Source organism: Neltuma alba, unplaced genomic scaffold (assembly GCF_004799145.2).
Source record: "Neltuma alba isolate B1F8T4 unplaced genomic scaffold, ASM479914v2 tig00011881_pilon, whole genome shotgun sequence".
Classification (NCBI taxonomy): domain Eukaryota; kingdom Viridiplantae; phylum Streptophyta; class Magnoliopsida; order Fabales; family Fabaceae; genus Neltuma; species Neltuma alba.
In genome coordinates, this window is record NW_021636483.1 from 200,223 (window position 1) to 221,064 (window position 20,842).

At 31.2% G+C, this 20,842-nt stretch overlaps 1 protein-coding gene across 1 annotated transcript; it reads right to left on the bottom strand.

The window, feature by feature from the left end:
- Positions 1-745: 745 nt before the first annotated feature.
- On the bottom strand, positions 746-8,822 carry LOC114718954 (uncharacterized). The gene is made up of 3 exons (XM_028904405.1): positions 8,596-8,822; positions 7,371-8,466; positions 746-3,873 (listed from the first exon to the last, which is right to left on the bottom strand). Exons 1-3 carry the CDS (start codon positions 8,625-8,627, stop codon positions 1,012-1,014), a joined length of 3,990 nt encoding a protein of 1,329 aa, XP_028760238.1. The 5' UTR covers positions 8,628-8,822; the 3' UTR covers positions 746-1,011.
- Positions 8,823-20,842: the final 12,020 nt, after the last annotated feature.

A 20,842-nucleotide genomic window follows, 5' to 3' on the forward strand; every position in this document is an offset into this window, starting at 1 on the left:
TTCGCAAGTAATGTTATTATGAAAAAATTTATAGTGTGTAATTACAATTACATATTTTAAATCATGGGAGCAAAAATTCAACTTTGAAGATCAAACAATTAAGGGCTCTATTTATTCAGATAATTTTATCATTTCAAGTCTTACCTTTTAATTTGAGAGTAAACAATAAACGTTGCTTCAGATTTTAACTGGAATTTTATATTTTATTTAGCCAGAAAAAATTGCAATTTATGGGTAGCTTTCAGGACTGTAAGAGAAGGAAGCAAATGTGACAGTTGTATAGATGGCAATACCATAGAAGTGTACACAGGTAAAAACAACAGTAAAGCGACAATGAAACCATAAAACTGGTGCTGATTGATGGCAATGCAATTGGAGGTATCTTCTGAGACTTTGTTCAGATAAGTCTAACACTATCCATATACTCAAAACGCATTATATAATATAAATGCTTAAATTTTAAGATTTATTCAATTTTTTGTGTGCCATAAAATTTTGAATATAATTGTTTTTTTTTAGCATACAATTATAGAAATATGTTCATTAAAATAAATGTTTAAATCTATGGAATGAACTACTATGTTAGTTCTTCCTATGCTTTATCTACATGCAATGTAGTATTTTCCTAGCTCTTTTGTGATTTCTCTGGATGCTCGGTTGGTAAGATAGGCCAGGAGACCATCATTTCCATGTAATTTAACAGATGGACATGTCATTTTACAGATGCCAAGTGTAAGAATACCTGTGATCCAAATGAGACATTGTCAATATATAGCATCATCATCAACCAACGTCTTTGGTGATAAAATTCTGAAGTAGCCATAAAACTTTCACAAATTTACAGCTGAACGCTCAAAAAGACTGGGCGGTATTATATCAAAATTCCCACCTGTTCAAGCAACCTGGCAATAGTTGTACGTGGACTATTCTGTTATGCTCATAACAAGCGGATATTATAAATATGAATACAAAAAATATTGATATGATATCATAAAATGATATGACCTGTCTCTACATTCTGTATACTTTCGTCAATTTTCTCTGAATTTCTAGATCCCTACCACGGTCAGTAGTTGCAGCAATGGGAAAGGAAGAATGGGTCAGCTTTGAGTTATCCTCCTCCATATTTTGTGAGGGTTTTAAGATATGCTTAGCTCCTGGGCTTAGTCTGACAGGACCTGAAGATATCATACCAACCGGTTTAACAGATTCAACGCCTGGATAGCTTTTAGGATGTATACCTATAGCCTCATTCTGGCGACAGCATTTTCTTCCACTATCCCCACGCGGATCAAGTTCAACCAACCTTGTGTTCCGTTGTATTTCGGCATTTCGATCGGCCATACAACTCAAATTTTCTTGCACTTCTATGTTAGGTAACATGAAAGCTGTTGTGGAATCATCAAAATTAGCCGCAGGCCTCTTCCTGGTATTTTTGCATTGATGTTCTTCAATAGTCATGTCATCGAACTTCACTCTGTCAGCAAAATTAATTATGCTTCTATGACCACTATTTATATTAAAGGATGGTTTAGTAACAGATGTAACTGGATCGGGTGGAGGTTGAACAATTGAAGTTGGACAAAGTGAGGTCTTCATTTGACCGTGAGAAGTTGAAGGATTCGGAGGATATACTACAGCTGAATGATTCGCATAAGGTGTAGTAAAGTGCCCTCCCCATTTATTGTGAGGAGAACTTCTACAACTCGGGCCAGAAAATTGCTGAGATGTTTCAGGTGGCCTTTCATGAGCCGAGTTTAACAACCACGGGGGCAAACTTCTATAGGATCTCTGAAACCAAGATGCTTGAGGATGTTCTTCATCACTTGAATTCGATAAGGGAAATCCAAAGACTGGTTGTGCAAAATTGCAAGGATTAGTTACCCCCGCTGACCGAGGAATGTGCCCTAGAGGTTTAGCTCCAGAAATAAACTGTCTTGGCAAGTCATGAGCTGCTCTATTGTATACCCCACATGATGTAGGAGGTGGAGTAAATGGAAGCAAACATGAGCTAGCATTTCTACTGACTCCAAGGCTTCCATTTTGAGCTCCCCTATTACTTAGTAATGCCTGATTCTCGCAGATTTTCACTGACTGCAAGATATTCTCAGTTGATACATGTGATGATGAACCAGAAACAAAACTCTGCTTAGAACACGTCTCCATGAAAGAATTTTCTAAGGCTACATCTTTTGAGCAATGCCTCCTTCCGGAAACCTCATCAGTCCAAGCATCTTCTGCAAACTGTTTCATCTCAGGGCTGCTTCTAGTTATCGGAACATCTTTACCCATCAATCGCATTGTTGGCTGGCTGGAACTAAGCGAAACAGGATCTGAACTTTCCTCTACATAAATCATGTGATTTCCCTTCTGCTTTTGAACCTGCTTGTGTTGATTCTGCTCAATGAACGAGTTTCTCGTTAGGTTCAACTCTGAATGAAATGAGTAGGAAAAATGATTGGAAGTGGAACTACTATCAGAATTAGGCCGGTGAATATCTGCCCCCTCCATACTTTGTAATTCAGTAACGCCTAGTCTGGCTGGATAATGTGGAAATGGTTCCTCACAGTCTTTTTTTCGTGTTTCCTGAACAAAATCCCTCTCATTAATGCTTAAATACTCTTGCCCACAACGGCTGACAATATTATTAACAGGTATGCCACCGCAAGAAACTCTTGATGTACTGAAAGTCTGCGGCTGATTCATCCCAACTTTTCCACTCAAACTGAAATTAATTAATTCACCGTGTGAATTGAGTGGCAAACCAAAAATGCTCTCATCCAAGCAGTTACTTCTTACAGTTACTTTCCCCGAGCTAGGATGGGAGAATGAGTTATCTACCATACCTGTTAAAAAGATGTGAGACAATGGTTTGGCACCCAAAGCTTGCCCATTACTATCATACTCTCTGTAAAACTGTGGTGGAAGCTGAGGTCTTTCATTAGCTTCATTAACTGAAGCAGGATAAGATGATGAAGGCTCCATAAAGGTCCTTGTACTTGCATTTGAGTTTACCGTAGAAAGCTGATGGGTTGGATCATTCCCATGATTGGCAAACTTAACAGAGGAACTGAGGGCTTCAAAGTCACACGTTTGAGTATCTAGACTGCAAATCTTCCCTGGTTGTAAAGCAGGAGTTCTAGTAGTTCCAGCATATGGAGAATAAGGAACTGTAGTCATGTTGCCTCCATCAAACAGGTGTGGATTTTTGCTATCATGAAGCGCAACCTTTGTCAATGGTTCACACTTCCCTACTAGATGCTTTGACTTCTCTTGATTTGCACATGGCTTCAAAAGGCATTGTCCAGAAACTTCTTCAGGAGTAGTAGAAAACTTTTCATCTTCAGCTATAGGACAAACCTCTTTTTTCTTGTTTATATCAGTGGAAGTGTGCTCATCACTTCTGTTTACCTCCAAAAGAGCAGCTTCTTCACTTCCAGAGGACAGCTTACCCGATGCTGTAACTGGCACATCTGAAGATACACTGAACATGGTTTCGTCAGATGAGTGACCAAGTATGTCATCTTTACCCGACAATTTCACATGCCTATCCGATGTTATAAATTGAGTGTCACAATCACTATCTTCAGTACCATCTTGTTGATCACAAACGTTTGACATCCTTTCCGAAATATTTTTCATTTGATTCTTAAGAATGCCACAAACAGGAGGCACTTCCTTTTGTTGCTTTCCAACTGAGTTGGAGCCTTTAACTTTTTGCTTCTTTTCTACAGATGAGGGCTTCAAACTTGATATCTTTTTATAAGTAGAAGCATCAATTTCATCAAGCGCAACCCTTTCATTATCAACTGTACTTCTCAGTTTTCTGGGATTACTAACTGGAGTTTGCACCTTGCGCTTATAAGCAACTTCCTGAGAAAGACAAAGTCAACAGAATTCAATCCCAACAAGTTGACTAAGCTTTTAACCATTTAAAAACACTTGTGTTAAAAATATAAATAAATAAAAAAAAAAGAGTCTCTGGTCCCAAGCCTACCAGAACAGAAACCAAATAGCACTGAAAGCTTTTAAATCAATTTCAATTCATAGTGATTTTCGGCTACATAAATAATATCAAAGAGAAAATTAAAACCATACAGAAATGTCCACTGTTCAGAGAATGAGATGAACACTGAAAAATATATAATTCAGATACCCGCTTGAAGTTACTGCGGAGCAAATCTAAGGAATGAAATAATGGCAATAGATAAGCTCAATAACAAAACATTTCATCTGCATAGTTTAGTCAAGATATGTTTTACAAACTGTCAATAGAGAGAATCATGAAGAAACTTCTATCATCCTTCCAGTCCTTACTGACAAGAACATGACATTGCCAGGCAATATTCTTTGCCACATTATTAAATCATGGAGCATAACAAAAACTGTTTTGGTCTGCAAGGCTTTTAAACCATATTAAGTCTATATTCCATTGATCTCCAGTGAACCAAAAAAAGATAAAACATAATTATAGAAACTGAAAATGTGGATAGCCATCATGCAAAAAATCGCATGCCTTCATAGATGGTAATTTGGCATGAAAGATTGCATTCTTAAAAAACAATAGTCCTTCTGTCTCATGGCTTCCCTCATCAAAAAGTTTGTTGTAAAAGTACAGCAGCCATTATGTTCTTAGTTGCACTCAGAGATTACATATATGATAAAGCGGAGATATTTTTAAATGGCATTATAGTCAATTTCTGGGGCAACTGATTATACTATACATATTATTATCTTTGATAGTTAAGAAAAATAATTTATTTTCCAAACACTATAGGAGACACAAAAATTCAAAACACTTATGGTGACATTTTCAATGAAAAATTCACTTCAAATCCAATTGAATTTTTAATTTAGTAATTATCTTCAAAATTGGAAAATTAACTCACAATAGGGGAAAACTCTTAGGAATGACCGTTATCTAACTTAAAGATTCCCCTAACCAAAAAAAAAAATTAACAATAATAATAATAAGTTTCTCCCACCAACTTTAGTTTTTTTTAAAATTAAAACACAGATATGAGAACTGTCAAAGTTTCATGGCAATGTATTACCAACAAGATCAACTATACCATGCTCTCATGTAATGCAACATTAATTTAATCTTGAGTTTTGTGACGTAAATGCTTAAATGCTTTGCCTTTATAATAATTTTAAAAAACTGCAAAATATTAGGTTGACTTTATATGATTAAAATATAAAAAGGGATATACCAAAAAAAAAATAGTAGTAGTAATAATAAGAGAAAGGACTATCCACCATGCATTGTTAAAGCAATAAGGGAAGTTAAGTTCAACTGACATAAGAAAATCATCATTATCAAAATGCACTGAATACTTATAAATAGAACCGAACATATCATTAAAAAAAAAAATAATCGCTGATAATTATAAGCTCACATTAATTAGTTCATATGGTATTGTATAAATATTATTATAACATCTAACAGGCAGAAAATGGAAGCCAGGATCATTAAAGGATTTAGAAGAACAAAATATTCAGCCCCCCAACCCAAAAAAAAGAAAACCTTAAAATCTAATCAGCCAATTTTTGGCACTAAATAATCATTCAAAGGCACGAGAAACTTTCTCACCATAAATTACATTCTAAATTGAATATGGTAGAAAAACCCGTATAGCTACAAGTTTAGAACACTACAGCCAAATCGATTGTTCATAAAGGATGCCCTATTCAGTGTCTCTATGATATAACGAGGGGGATAAGACACAACAAACATTATGTAACATAAAACTACTCTATTTCCAAAAAAAAAAAATACTGAGCGGAATGTTGAAACATCTAGTCCGCACAATCAGAGTAGTAGCTGTTCAAAAATAACATAATAACAAATACTGAGAGTAATTAGTCTAAAATTGTTAAGATTTTAAAAGCCATATACTATACAGATGGCAGTCATTCGTATACAGTGAAGTTGTACAGCCCAATTATTTGAAATGTCATTGAAAGCATTTTTAGTCAATTAGTTTCCTAATATCTAGGGAAACACTTTGCAGTAAAATCATCCTAAATCATCATAATGTGACCGTGATTAACTCTTAGGGTTACAAATATAACAGCTTCCACTGCCAAATTAATTCAGCCAGCACAACCAGACATAAATTATAGACGATAAATTTTAGTCTTCTCTTTCCCCAAACAATATACTCTTTTAACTATTTTTTTGTATCTAAGGGACACTTACTCTGATTGCATCTCAGAAATAAATTCATCACTTGACTTTTTCCTTCATGGAATAATTCGCTTGAATTTTGACTAAAGGCATGAGGAGTGATTCTCAATAAATAACTGCACGAATTAACGAAGTTTACCTACTATAATGGTTCCTCAACTACTCAAAACGAAGTCCTACAAAATCATAGGTTGGAACTTCACCAGCAGATAATGCGAACCAAAGCCAACATGACCGACACATATTTCAGAATGAAATCAGACTAAAGGGGCCATTCATTTCACTTCCCTTCGGCACATATAATATTTGCCAAATCATTGTAAGATACAGGTTGCCTCTGCCACTCGCTTCACTAATGACACGCAAGTCCCAATGAGTAAAGCACAAAGGCACTTGAGAGGCTAATTCCCATGCGATAACGGTCGATATAAATCCATATCCATTACGTTTCCAAGCATTCAGCAATTTGACTCACCACTTGAACTTCAAATGTGTCACTTAACAAATCCAATCATCATTGTAATTAGACAATCTCCCCGATTCGGAACCTTCACTTAATTCTTCACTAGTAAAAAACTAGGTCTTCTACCTCAGACGTTTACATTTCACCAATCTTCTTATCAGAAATGTTAGTCATACAAAAGACGATATGAGAATATGTTCATTACCCATGGTCCATGAAGATTCCCCCCATTTCAGTAGCCAATAGGGCGAGGACACAAGAACCGCACACCATTATCCCAGCTCTTCGTCAACCATAAGTGGCCCCTTTAGGACACCTGTACTAAGCACCAACCACACAGCTCCCCCTGGAGCAACACTACTGTAGTCCCTCTCGATTTCTTTACCTTAATATTTTCTGCTCTTCTAACTTTTGCTGCAACGGGGTCTACATCATACAAATACTAACGAAAACCAGTTTCGTTCACAAATATGTAATTGTCTCTCTAACCAGCTTTTTCAGCGGTAATTTTATGCAGAAAAATCAACATGTGAAGCTAGGAAAGCTATCATCCCATGATAGAAGCAACTAAATCCCCACAAGACTACAGAGTTTAGTAACATTTTATGGAAAATAAATCATGAATTCTATCTGTCGTTCTCATGAAACAGCTAAAAACCATGGAACTAGTCTGGACATGTGAAAGATTAACCATATTTTATGACATAAATTGCATACCTTCTTTGCAGAGAACTCATTCTTTTTCTTCTTTTTCTTTTTCATCATCTTCGTCTTCCCATTGTTCACTGATTCAACCCTATAATTTTCCTCCATGCTTTTCTTCTTTGGCTTCTTCATTCTTCTTTTTTTCCTCTTGTTTGTACTTTTTTTGCCCTTGACTGTTGAAAATACGGCGCCAACCCCACTTGAATCACCACCACCACCATCATTTTTATGTTCTTTTTTATTCTCCTCTTCATCCTTACCTTCTTTGTAGACTTCAAGTACCTCAGTATCCGTCGCTTTGATCGGAGGTGCCACCGTTAGGATCTCAGCAATGGACCGCTTTTTCGGAGCCTTCGGTTTCACCTTAAAATTCATCTTCATCTGCCGGCGTTCATCCCTCATCGCCTGCGCAAGACAACTGTCGATGTGAGCATTCACCGCCGTCACCGTTGCGGCGTTGAAATCCCGGCAAACAGGACAAACCATCTCCAATTTTTCCTCCTCCGCAGCAACTGACGTTCCCGATTTCACACATTCGGCGTCATTTCCGGAAATTTCACCATCAACCTTGTTGGATCTCATTGCCTCGAGCCTGCTAGACCACCACTTGAACTTAGTGACCGTTATAGACACCTCATCAGGATTCTCACGAAAAGGCCAGAATTTCAAAACGGATTCAATCTTCGGCTGCTCCTCCTGCTCCTGGACTTCAAAAATCTCAGCAATGGACCGTTTCTTCGGCGCCTTCGATTTCGACTTCATCTGCCGCCTCTCCTCCCTCATAGTCTGCGCAAGACATCCATCGATGTGCGCGTTTACTGCCGTCAGAGTAGCAGCGTTGAAAACTCGACAAACCGGGCAAACCATCTCCAACCTCTCCTCCGATTTCACCAACTGATCGCCTTCGCTTCTTGAAATTCCTTCATCCAAGGGCTTTTCATCATCGCCACGATCGGATCTCGAAGCCTCGACCTCTTCGCCGCAGCTCCGAGGCTTCGGAACCACCATGGGAGGAAGCCAGGACTCCACATCCTCTCTGGATACATCATTGGTACTAAAGGGCCAGCACTTGAAGATATCAACGGACCTCATCTTAGAGGTATAGTCCCTGCAATAGATAATCAAAATCACAAAAAATTAACGAAGAATCAACAGTCACAGTAATAGTGATAGAAAAAGTAAAGCAGAGAAGAAACAAAGAAGAGAAAAAAAGAAAGAAAGAAAAGATCTATGTTGCCTTATGGAGAATCCATCTAATGCAGCGTCCATGATCAGTGACAGAGGAGGAAAAACAAGAAGAAGAGGCAGATTAAGAAGCAGAAGGTAGAGACATGGAAGGAAGGAAGGAAGGAAGGCGATGGCGAGAGACTGGAGAGTAGGGATGGAAGCGACGAGGCGATGAGAGAGAAAGAACAGATAGAAAGATGAGAGAGAGAAGAGGCAATGCCAATAATGTTTCCCGCTCGATAGAGAGAGAGTGCGATTTCCGCAGCGTTTTGCCTTTGGCTAATTTATCACTGAAAAGGACGTATGAGAGAGAGAGAGAGAGAGAGAGAAAGGGAGTATGTGTGAGTGTGTGGAAGGTAAGGCTTAAGGTTAAGAGAAGTGACCAGACTCTTATCATCATATACGACAAAGAGCGTGTGAATAATACTTGAATAGGAAATGCGTATTAAATTTAAAGCGAACAACTTGGGACTTCTAATTTATTATTTGGATTAGGATTTTTTTATTGTTATATTATTATTTTAAGTCCGATTTTTTTTCTCTCTCTTTATTTTTTTTTTTTTACCGAAACTTTATTATTATTTTTTTTAAGTAGTCGACATAGAAAGGATGGTGTGTTATAATAATCGGAAGTGGATTTTATCGTGTGTGTCCACGCTCGCACAGTCAAGAGAAACAAAGATTCTGCGGTAAGGGAACCAACACTTTTACGCGCCACATCCTGGGCCTCCTTCTCACGCGCCGCGTTAGCTTTTAGAATTCAGCATGGATCATGAGGGCAGCCGCGGTCCTATTGTTATTTTTCAACTCTATTTATCACCCCTAATCTTATTTACATTTTACTGAATATTTTTTGATGTTATTTTCTTTTGGTATTTTAATATCTTAATCTTATTCATATTACATTTAGCATTCTAAACTATAAATGTGATTAAAATTTTAGATATAACTAAAAAAATAACGATGATGCACTTGATGCGTCAAAAAAATAACATTAAAGTGTGGTATATGTTATAAATAAAATTAGAGTACTGAATATTACTGAAAAATAACATTAAATGGCACTTTAATCTTTAACATATAACAAAAACAAAGTAAGGTTAATTATACGAATCACAAAATGCCAGTATACTCTATCAATATTCAAATCTTTAAATATATTACTACATACAGTCCTAAATATAAAATATAGTTGGTAGTTTAAATTAAACTAGAAACTAAATCCTATTTTACTTATATTTAGGATAAGAAGTAGCATTAATTAAAAAGTCATGTTTAACAACTTGTTTCAGTGCTTCATTCATTTTGTTCTCTGTCCCTTTTAAAGAGATCAAATGCTTATCTAATTCATATTTCCCATGGCACTTCCAAACTTTTTTTAAAATATCTAAATCATTTTAAATAATTTTCTATTATTTTTTAGGAGAACTGCAATAAAATCTCAAAAAATAAATATAATTATTATAAAGTTTTAATGACAACCTTGTAATGACCAGTTTCAACATAAAAAATGATAATTCTTCATTTATCATCAAGATTTTTTGGTAGTTTTTTTTCCTATGATACTCTATTACAGTTTTTCCGTATTTTTCTCTTCAACGCATGCCACAAGGGCTATTCTTTCTTGTATAATATCTTCATCAATTTCATAGTTTTATATAATTGACCTAAGTGTCTGATCCTTGTCCCTCTTTAATAAATTGTTCAGATAATTAAATAAATATCTTTAACAGCCTCACATCGATGCATTTGTGTGTTGTATAAATTTTATATAATATCCTGAAAATATAAGGACAGAGAACCCTGTTCTGTAGCTTCGTATAGGGAGAATATATGATTACTGACTGACAGCGATATATATTATCAGGTAAAATGGTTAATTTTGTTGGAAATCTACTTGAAATTGACACTGCATGAAATATTGAAATTTCCCTTGATAATATAAGATAACTTTTTTTGCCAGCTCAAATTTAAATTATCAAAATTAAAATTAAATCATTCGTAATTTTTATTTATCTAAGTAGTCCAATTAGTCAATTATATTATTATTTGTGTTGATATCCTTTATATTAATTAAGTTGTTGTTTAATTTTTCACTCGCATTTTAATGTATTAAAAACTTTTACTACAAATTTTCTATTTTATATGGACGAAGATGTGATGGTTCAAGTAAGTTATAATTTTCATAATTTAAAAATTAGGAGAATTGTCCATGCATGCATAATTCAAAGTGAAAAATGGTATTTGCATAAAATTAAAATTTAGAGAAATTCTTTGTCGTTGATGTGCTTATGTATTGCATTCCATAAGTAATAAGCTAGCTGATGAAAAATTTATTTGTAAGAAATTTAAAAGATTAATACAAATTTTAGTCTTTTAAATTTACTCTCATTTTGATTTTGATCCATCAAGTTTTATTTTATTTAAAACATTAGTCTATATAATCTAAACAAAACTTAAGCTATTTTGTCTTTTGAAGGACTAAAATCAAAATAAGAATAAATTTAATAGATCAAATATTATATTAACTCAAATCTAAAATATCAGTTTTTCTTTGTTTTAAGAGCTAAAATAACTCAAAATTTGAAAGTAATAAAATAAAATTTATTTCACAATTTTGGCATGGAATCTAAAACCACTCACGTACGTTATTTGTGATTTGTGTATAGTGTGACTTATAAATTTTATATGATAGGAATATAAGGTCAAAATCAATCAATATCAATACTGAAGTGGATTTTTTTTTCATTTAAAAATCTTGTAAAAAAAATAATTTTAAATTTTCCCTTGGGGATTGAATGGTCAAGTCCATTGGAAAATAATATTGATCATGAAGAAGAACAAAATAAGAATCTGGGAAGCGTGGTAAAGATGAATGAAAAACAATGATAAGTCCCACTATCTTCAAATTCGAAATTTCCACCGCAAGTACGTAGATTCCCAGAATTGCTATGGCCAAGATATAACACCCGAATCAAACCTTTATCTTCAAATTCTCTTTTACTCTTTTTACCTTTTTTTAAATAAATCAATGAGTATTCAATGATCAGTGATACTTTCTAACACTGATCCAATTATAACTTAGTGGCATGAAAATTCTCCTAAAAATTTCAGAGGTTCAATCCCACAAATAACATTAAAATGTTGATACTTTCTCAATTTCTTGCTACTGGTTTTAGTACAAATAACATTAAAATGTTGATACTTTCTCAATTTCTTGCTACTGGTTTTAGTACCTGCCTCTCTAATTAAAAAGATAATATTTTCTTTGCCCCTCTAACTACTAAAACAAAGTAATTTAATGGTGATGGTCTTTTCTGTAATAAAATTTGTAAATTCGGTCATTAAATTATATAACCAATTTACTATTTTTTGTAACATAACTAAAAAAAATGATACTTTTTATTTTTTTTTAAATGTAAGAATTAGTTAAGTAGTTGCTTTGATATTAAATATAATAACTTCATTCGTTTTTTCTTAATTAATTGTACATATAAAGAAATTTTTGGTCAAATAAGTAATTTTCAATGCAAATAATTATATGCATGAGACATTTTAGAAAACACTAACACATATTTTCTTAAAATAATTAATTTAATTAATTATTTTTAATATAATTAAATTAGGTATCTAGCTGATGATAAAGATAAGGTGGGATGATAAATGATATGACAATAAAGGATGCACATTGAAATCTTCATTATGTGATAAAATAATAATATCAACTAATTTTAACTCGAATCAAGTTGAATCTTAATTAAAACCCTAACTTTTTCAATATAATTTATATTCGTTCACAAAACTTAAAATCAACCTTCTTGTTCTTTGTTTTTAGGGACAGATTAATTCACACAAGTCAATCAAATCAATGAAATCATGATCAGTATTAGTAATTCTCTTCAGTTTTGTTCTCTCTCTTAGCACTCTCTATATATCGTTTCTAATTTGTTTCAAGCTTCGTAATTTCCCCATTAATTCACCTTGGTTTCTTTTCACCCATTAATTTGTTTGTTTTCGATGATTCTGTCTCTATTTGATGACTATTTACCATCAACTGTGTTTGATTTATCATTAGTTTATAGCTTTGATATCACAGAGGAATTAATTCTTTTTCCATCAAAATCTCGTAGCATTAATTAATTAATTTACAACTCAGTGTATCTACATAGTTCTTTCGTTGCAATCCCCGTTTTTTTTTTCTCATTTGATTTCTTACTTGTGCTTAAACCTTGCAATAATCTAGACATGTTTTCTTAATTATACAATTCATATAGTCTAAAAATAAATTGTACAATTATCAATAACTTGTCGATTGATATAGTAAGCAGTCTTACTCCCGTAATGAGAAGAATATAAGTTCAAATCTATGCATACATTACCTCCCATTCTAAATATAAAAACCAGTTAAAGATTAAATTTGGTCATAAATATAAGACCAGAATCTATTTTATCTCTCATGTATGTTTATTTATTTTTCTCCAAAATAGTCCTCATGATAATGACATATGTTAAAAAGTCTTCATTCTAATGCACATTATTAACAAAGATATTTTAAAAAAATAATACATATTTATTGTAAATAACTAATTTTACTAATTTTTTATATATAGACAAATTAAATAACAATGACACAAATGAAGAAGAATAAGTGGCGCGTGAATAAGCATGTGTATTAGATTATTGTGGTTGGCGATTAATAAAATCAAGTACTTGTAAGTAGCAAGTTGCAAGTTACACTCCCACATGATTCAGACTTTAGAAATTTTGACGGGGACATGATTATGATGATGACCCCATTTTTTTGTTTTTAAAATTTACATTATTACACATGTTCTTCTTCACCTTAGTATTATGACTCTTCCTATGTCACCTTGCATTTTTTCTTAATTACTTTTTTTTCACCTCCAATTAGTAAATAGTGAAATAGTACATTGTTACAGTTTATTTAGTGAAAAATATTTGTTTAGGATAAATTCAAAAGGGGTTTTTCGTCCCCATCTGTTTCTTCATTTCTTCTGTTGTTTTTACTATGAAATATTTTGATTTTGATTAATTTAATGTAATAAATCTGAAGTTTTGGTTGAAATAATTCATTTGAAAGAAAAAAAGGAGAAATGATAAAAGTACGATATTTTTGTCCATGTGAGCTAGTTAGCACAATAGTCAAAAGTATGACATAAACTCTTGTCTTATTCATGGACATGAGTTTTAAGGAAAAATTATTTTGCAAGTAGCTGTACCTAATTTTTAATTTAATATTTATGTGGTTTTTTCTTTTACTTGAACGTGTCAATTTTGCTCTGTTAGAAAGTAAGGTATAGTTATCAAATTAAAAGAGAAAAGAAGTCTTTAATCAAAAAGAAAAAATACACAATTAACAAATTGAAAATTGATAAATACTATCTCCGATCCTATTTATAAAACTTCCTAATAGACTATAAATGGGGTCTTATAATTAGAACTGAATATACTTAACATAAGTTCTTACGCAATGGTTTTTGGAGTTTTAATGCTTTTAAACCATCCTAACTTTTTTGTTTTGTTAATTTTGTTATCATGGACATGTTTGTAGTTTCATTTTTAGTGGGTTTTAACGTAGGAGTATGCCTATCTTATGTTCAAATCACGTTGATTAGAAATTACTCCTCCGGTCCTAATTATAAGACCCAATTGACTTATTTGAGGAGATTAAGGAAGTAAGTTAAGTTGGTTATTTATAATAAATAAGTGTTGTCATTCCTAAAATATCCTTGCTAATTAAGTACATTGGCTAAAACTATCATTATTAAAAGGATTATCTTGGAAAAAATACATAAATATAAGAGAGACAATGGATTGGATCTTATAATTAGGACCAAATAAAAAGTTAAATTGGGTCTTATAATAAGGACCGGAGGAGTATTAAATATGACCATAAATAAACTAGCACACTCAAACAACTGACACAATTTCTATGAAGACAATAAAACTTCCAAGAAAAAAGTCTAAACAGAACAAGACTACAAAAAAATTCAACTCCAGACCGTGAGAATGGCCAGCGAGGGGCTGTGGTTGTCTTAATGTAAAAACTATAACAACTTGTGTCTAAATTTTGTTCACTGATCATTGTATTATTATAATACCCATCATTTTATTTTGAAATAGTAAAATTATGCTAACCTTCATTCTTAATATAAGAGCTGGTTTTACTTTTATTTTGGTTCTAAATGTAAAACTTTAATTCGCTTTGTCTCTTATATTTATCCATTTTTTCATGAGTCTTCGTAGTAACGGTAGTTGTAACTAATACACTTGGTCAGTTAGGATATTTTAGAAAAAATAACACTTATTTATTACAAATAACTAACTTAACTAATTTTCTTAATCTACTCAAATTAGTCAACTAACTATTATATTAATAATCGAGAATAGTAATAACTTCTGCTAGTGATTAATTTAACATGCTTTTGTTTTCAATAGAATTTCACAAAAAGAAATTTGAAATTACTAAACCTCAAATCAAGTTTAGATGTAACACTTTAATAAGTTCTTATAATATTGTATTTGTAAATAACAATATATTTTTGAACTAGATTTGGACGCAACACTTTAGTAGGTTCTCATAATACTAAGCTTACAAATGATAACATATTTTTATAAAAATATTTTATTTAGAATTTAGTAATTTCAAGTTTCTTTTTGTTAGATTTTTCTTTTGTATGTTACAGAAAACTTTGGTGAAATAACTTATTAAAGTAGATTGCAGGATGACAAATGCCTTGCATTTGCGTTTAAAGATTACTCACGGGCAGCCTATGGACAATAATTTTAAAATTCCGTTTAAAGAAATCATATCTTTTTTTTTTTTAAGTTTACAAGAGGCAAAACATTTTTTAAATTTAGATATTGACGTAATTTTTAATTAATATTACTTTTTTACGTGGATGTGACTAATATTCTTGTATCATTATTCAAATTTATTGTTTTGTATTGTTGTGGTATAATTTAGGGAAAATCCCAATTAAATCCATCTGAAATAATAAAATTCTAATTAAGGCTTATACTTTTAACAAATTTCTAATTAGGTCAAGAGGTCTAATTAGGATTTTCAAATGTTGCTAAAAGACTAGAATGTTTTTTTTTTAATAAAAAAGGAAATTGAATGTAGGTGCAAACCTAATTTTAGTTTTAATTATTCTAGTAGATTTACCAATGAGGACATGGTCTTTCTTAGATTTTATGTCAAAATTGTGTTTCATATTTATGAACGTTATGTCAACTCTAGAATTTATGGGTTTTTAGTTATGTTTTATATAATAAAAATTTGATATTGAATAACTCTTAGAGACTGAAAAATTGAAGATGAATTGATGAGTCTCAATGTAATTTGTGAAACAGTAAAATTAATTTTGACAGATATTCAAGAATTTGGTGAATCTTTAATTTGATTTTTTCTCGCACAAAAAAAATCTTTGATCCTGTTAATCTTTGACATTTGAAATCGTAAAATTTGTATTGGTTCCCATATTTTTGTAATTCTATGGATATTTAGAAATTATAGATTTTTTATCTTGACTTTTCAATTATTTTTTATTGGCCATAATCGTGATTTTTCTTTTTTTATATATGATACTGTTTTTGGCCAAATTTTCATATGATAATATTTAAAGAAAAAACATGTTAGTTAAATTCAATTAAAAGAATTAAAACTAAAATTAGGCTTTTTAATTACGAAGGGCATTATGGTCTTTTAGTAACATTTTGGAAATCTCCAATTAGGCCTCTTGGCCTAATTAAGAATTTGTTAAAAATAGAGGCTTAAATTAGGGTTTTGCTATTTCAAATAGATTTAATTGGAATTTTTCCTATAATTTATGAAAGAATCAAATGTATATATGGAATATGTTTCTTTAATTTATATGTTCAAAATTAAGCAATAAACCTGGATTAAATTCTTTTTGAAATACACAACAGATGGAGAAAGAAATGAATTAAGGAATAAAGAGAATAATATTTTATTTACACTCATATTTTTTGTGTCACCCTTTCTTGTTTCAAAGCAACTGTAAAACTTTTATCTCTTTCTAAATGCACATTGGACATTTATTTACTAAAATATTTTTTTAATAAATCTCTCATCAATTCAGTTTATCGTTTAACTTCTTCACAAAATTATTTTCTGATGTGATATTCTTTTGTTCAAGCAAAAAAATTATTGCTGTTTTGATGTTAATATATTATTAAAATCTATTATATGATATCTATTCATTTATAACTATATCCACCTTAAATTACCATGAAATCAAGTATTTCAATAAATGTCAAAATAAGTTCAGATCTTAATAATTAAAATGTTAGTGATTGGTGGATCCGGATACCATGTTTAGTTTTTAATAAATCTTATATTACTTATAATCTTTAATATAAAATCTCATTTAACTTTTATTTTGTTTCTAAATATAATATTCTACTTCATTTTGTTTCTCATATTTATGTATTTTTTCCAACATAATTCTTTTAATAATAGTAGTTTTAGCCAATACACTTGATTAGCAAGAATATTTTAAGAAAAACAATATATATTTATTACAAATAATTAACTTAATTTGTTTTTTTAATTTTATTTGAATTAGCCAACTAGTCTTTATATATTTAAGATCTGACAAGTTGAAAAAATGATGTGTATAAAATATAATTACTTTCTGTCTCCGTTTACTCGTCCTATTCAACGTCACCCATTAAAAAGTGGTTTACTTATCGCAATGAACATGGAAAATTAAATAAATTACATTTCTCCAAAGATGTGATGGTGTAAGATGGAAACTCTGATGTTGAGAAATCTGAGATTTTATTTATACGAAAGTTACATTTTCAACTCCATCCAAAAATCACAATCAAGTATTAATGAACTTTTGTTTTGAAATTTTAAATACGTTTCAGAAAATACAAAAATATATATTTTTTAAAATTCGGCAATGAATCCTTCATATGGTTAGGGCAAAGTAGAATCAAAATCTTTGATATTATTATTATTTTATTTATATTCAACGTGTTAATATTATTTACCATGTACTACCTCCTGTCTTAATTATAAGAATTAATTGACTAATTTAAAGAGATTAAAAAAATAAGTTAAATTAGTTATTTGCAATAAATAAGTCTTTTTCAAAATATCCTTGCTAAATGTTGGCTAGAACTAGAAGGACTATCTTAAAAAAATACATAAATATTAGAGACAATGTGGATTAAAGTTTTATATTTAGGATTAAAATAAAAATTAAACGAGTCTTATATTAAAGATCGAAGGTAATATGTAACATCCTAATGATATTTCTTTCTATGAGGTACGCAGCATTCTAATTTTATTCATAAACTATGAGCAAGATTAATGTTTTGGATGTATACTACTATAAAAAAAATGCACCATAAAAAGAATATGAGAATAATAAATGTATTATAAATAATATTGGGACGAAAATATTATCTGTTTTACCCTATATTATGCTATTAAAAATGGTTTTATTATTATTATAAGGTGACAAAGAGAGACGAGTGAAGATAACAAAGTAGAAGGTGAGAGGATATTCAGCTCAAAAAAAAAAAACAAAACAAAAGGAAGGCGAGAGGATATGGATGGATGGGTAGGGGGCGGGTGAGAAGGAGGGTGTAGGGGTGCCCTAAAGATGGGACGGCCCATCAACGGACGGCGAGGGTGAGAGAGTAAGGCCACAGAAAACGACAAAGGCCTTTCCCTTCCACCCTGGTGGGACCCACGCACTCTAATAATCATGGTCCCTGTCGACTTGATCATTCTCTAATCAATCCATCTAATCCCTCTCTCCCTCCACCTCTGCTCCTGCCCAAACCAAATTGTTAACCACACACCATTACTTCGTTCCAAAATAAATACTGTATTCGTTTTTTTATATAAAAACTAATTTAATTTTTATTTTAATCTTAAATACTGTATTATTTAAAACTACTTTAAACCCGTTTTCCCCTTTAATGTTCCAATTTGAGAGTTCACCATGAAATACTCCTTTGATTATTAATGTAAGACTTAATTGAAGAGTTGATATTAATATTATATATAAAACTTATTTTACAGATTTATCAATTTTTTTAAATTAACCTTGTTGATAATTTTTTTAATAATAATCAAATAAAGGAGGGAGTGAGAAAATTAAGAAAGATACGTATAGTATTTTAGAAAAAACATATTATATTAGTTAATTTAACTAATATATTTAATCCACTCAAATTAGTTAATTATATTTTACATTAAGGACCCGATGAGCAGTTTGAAATTTGTAAAGTTAGTTTGTTGCGTTTTTTGGGACAATATTATTAGTTTGTTGGGTTGAGTAATTGAAAACTTGGACAAGATATTCTCCTAGCCTGTGTTCTTATCATTTTGAACTCTCAATTGCTGCATTCGTCTGCCTCTTTATTCAATGCCTCCTTATGCAATTATGAGGAAGAGATTGCTAACGAACTTGCGCTTTGAATCGTGTGAGTTGTTGCTAATAGTTGTTTTTTTGGGAAGATGATGTTGATAGTTTCAAATAGGATTGGTTGTTGAATTGATCGACACAATAGTATAAGGGTCACTAGGTCAGTTTTGGTTGAATCACAATTAACTCCATCATAATTAAAATATTATAATTTAACTAACAAATTATTCGTTGAAATGTTAAGCAGCCTTTTTTTTATATTAACTCCATCATAATTAAAATATTATAATTTAACTAACAAATTATTCGTTGAAATGTTAAGCAGCCTTTTTTTTATAAAGAGGAAAACACATATCTGAATCTTGAGAAAAGTATCTATTGGGGGGCTCTGGCCTTAACATTCATAGTCCGACAAAGATTAGTTTCAAGTTTAAAGTAACTTAAGGATACTCCAAGTTAAACAACAAAAATTATAATTTAATTAAAACTTGCAAAAATATTAATATATAACTTTTTAGAGTGATATTTAACCATAAACAAATGGATATTCATGCATCAACTATACATAATCTAAAAAGGCAGAGAACACAAACATAACATATATATTACTCCTCTGGTTCTTAATATAAGACCTATTTAACTAATTTGATTAGATTAAAGAAGTTAGGTAAGTAAGTTAACTATAATAAATATGACATGTTTTTCCTAAAATATCTTAATCATCTTCATTATATCTTTCCTCCCTTTCATACTTGATTATAGTTGACGGAGTATCAATAGCAATGATTTGGGAAAAATTGATAGATATAAGAAATAGGTTTTATATTTATGACTAAAACCAACTTCACAATTAGATCTTATATTAAGGATCGGAGGAATAACTTTTTTTTTTTTTAAAGAATTCAAAATGATGATGTTTCAAGTTTAGTAATGGGAGAAAAATTTAAAATTCAATTTTGGTATGGACTCATCCAAAAACTCTTGATGAAACTAATTAGGAAATTATTTCACTATTCACTAGTACGATGGATTGACCTGCATTGAGATTGAAAATGATTTTTTGAGTAACAAAGTTTCATAAATATATGCCTTAACTATATATAATTTTGTAATATATATATATTTATATATCCTCTTTGCTTGTTCATATATTTTTCAACATCTGATCTCCTTTTGTAACAAAGTTGGAAAAATGTTAGCCCTGTAAAACACACGCACAGAGAATCAAGCTTGTTCATTATATGAGCCTCTGTTAATTTATTCATCAAAAAGGATACTCATTACATAAACTATTAAACTACTCTCAAGCTTTAATTGATATTAACAGTGTCAAAGATAATCAAAATGATTTCTTTGATTCAAATCAAAATGGGCACCCTAATGATGATTGGTCTCACGATTAACATAGGGGGTAAATTGAACAAATTCAAATGCAATTTGCTCATTAATGAATTAATTAATTAACATCGTAAATCGTGGTGTGTGCATGCATGTGTTCAGGGGGGACAAATATTACAACAAATCAACAATTTGATTATGTTGTAATTAGATTATGTTGACAACTTTTCTGGATCTTCTTTTTAAAACAGTGTTTTTTAATCTGTCCTGGAGAACATTTTTTGATAAACTAATGATTAGGTATGGAGCTTTCTTCACTTCTCTCTATTTCTCCTCTCACTTTGTCTCATCCTCATGTCTGGGGTTTGATCACTAATTAATTTAAGTGTTTATACATCAATATATTTAATAAATTAGCATCAGCTTCAACATATGTAGTGCCATTTTAAAGTGTTAATCTTAACGAAATATTTACTTAAAAATATA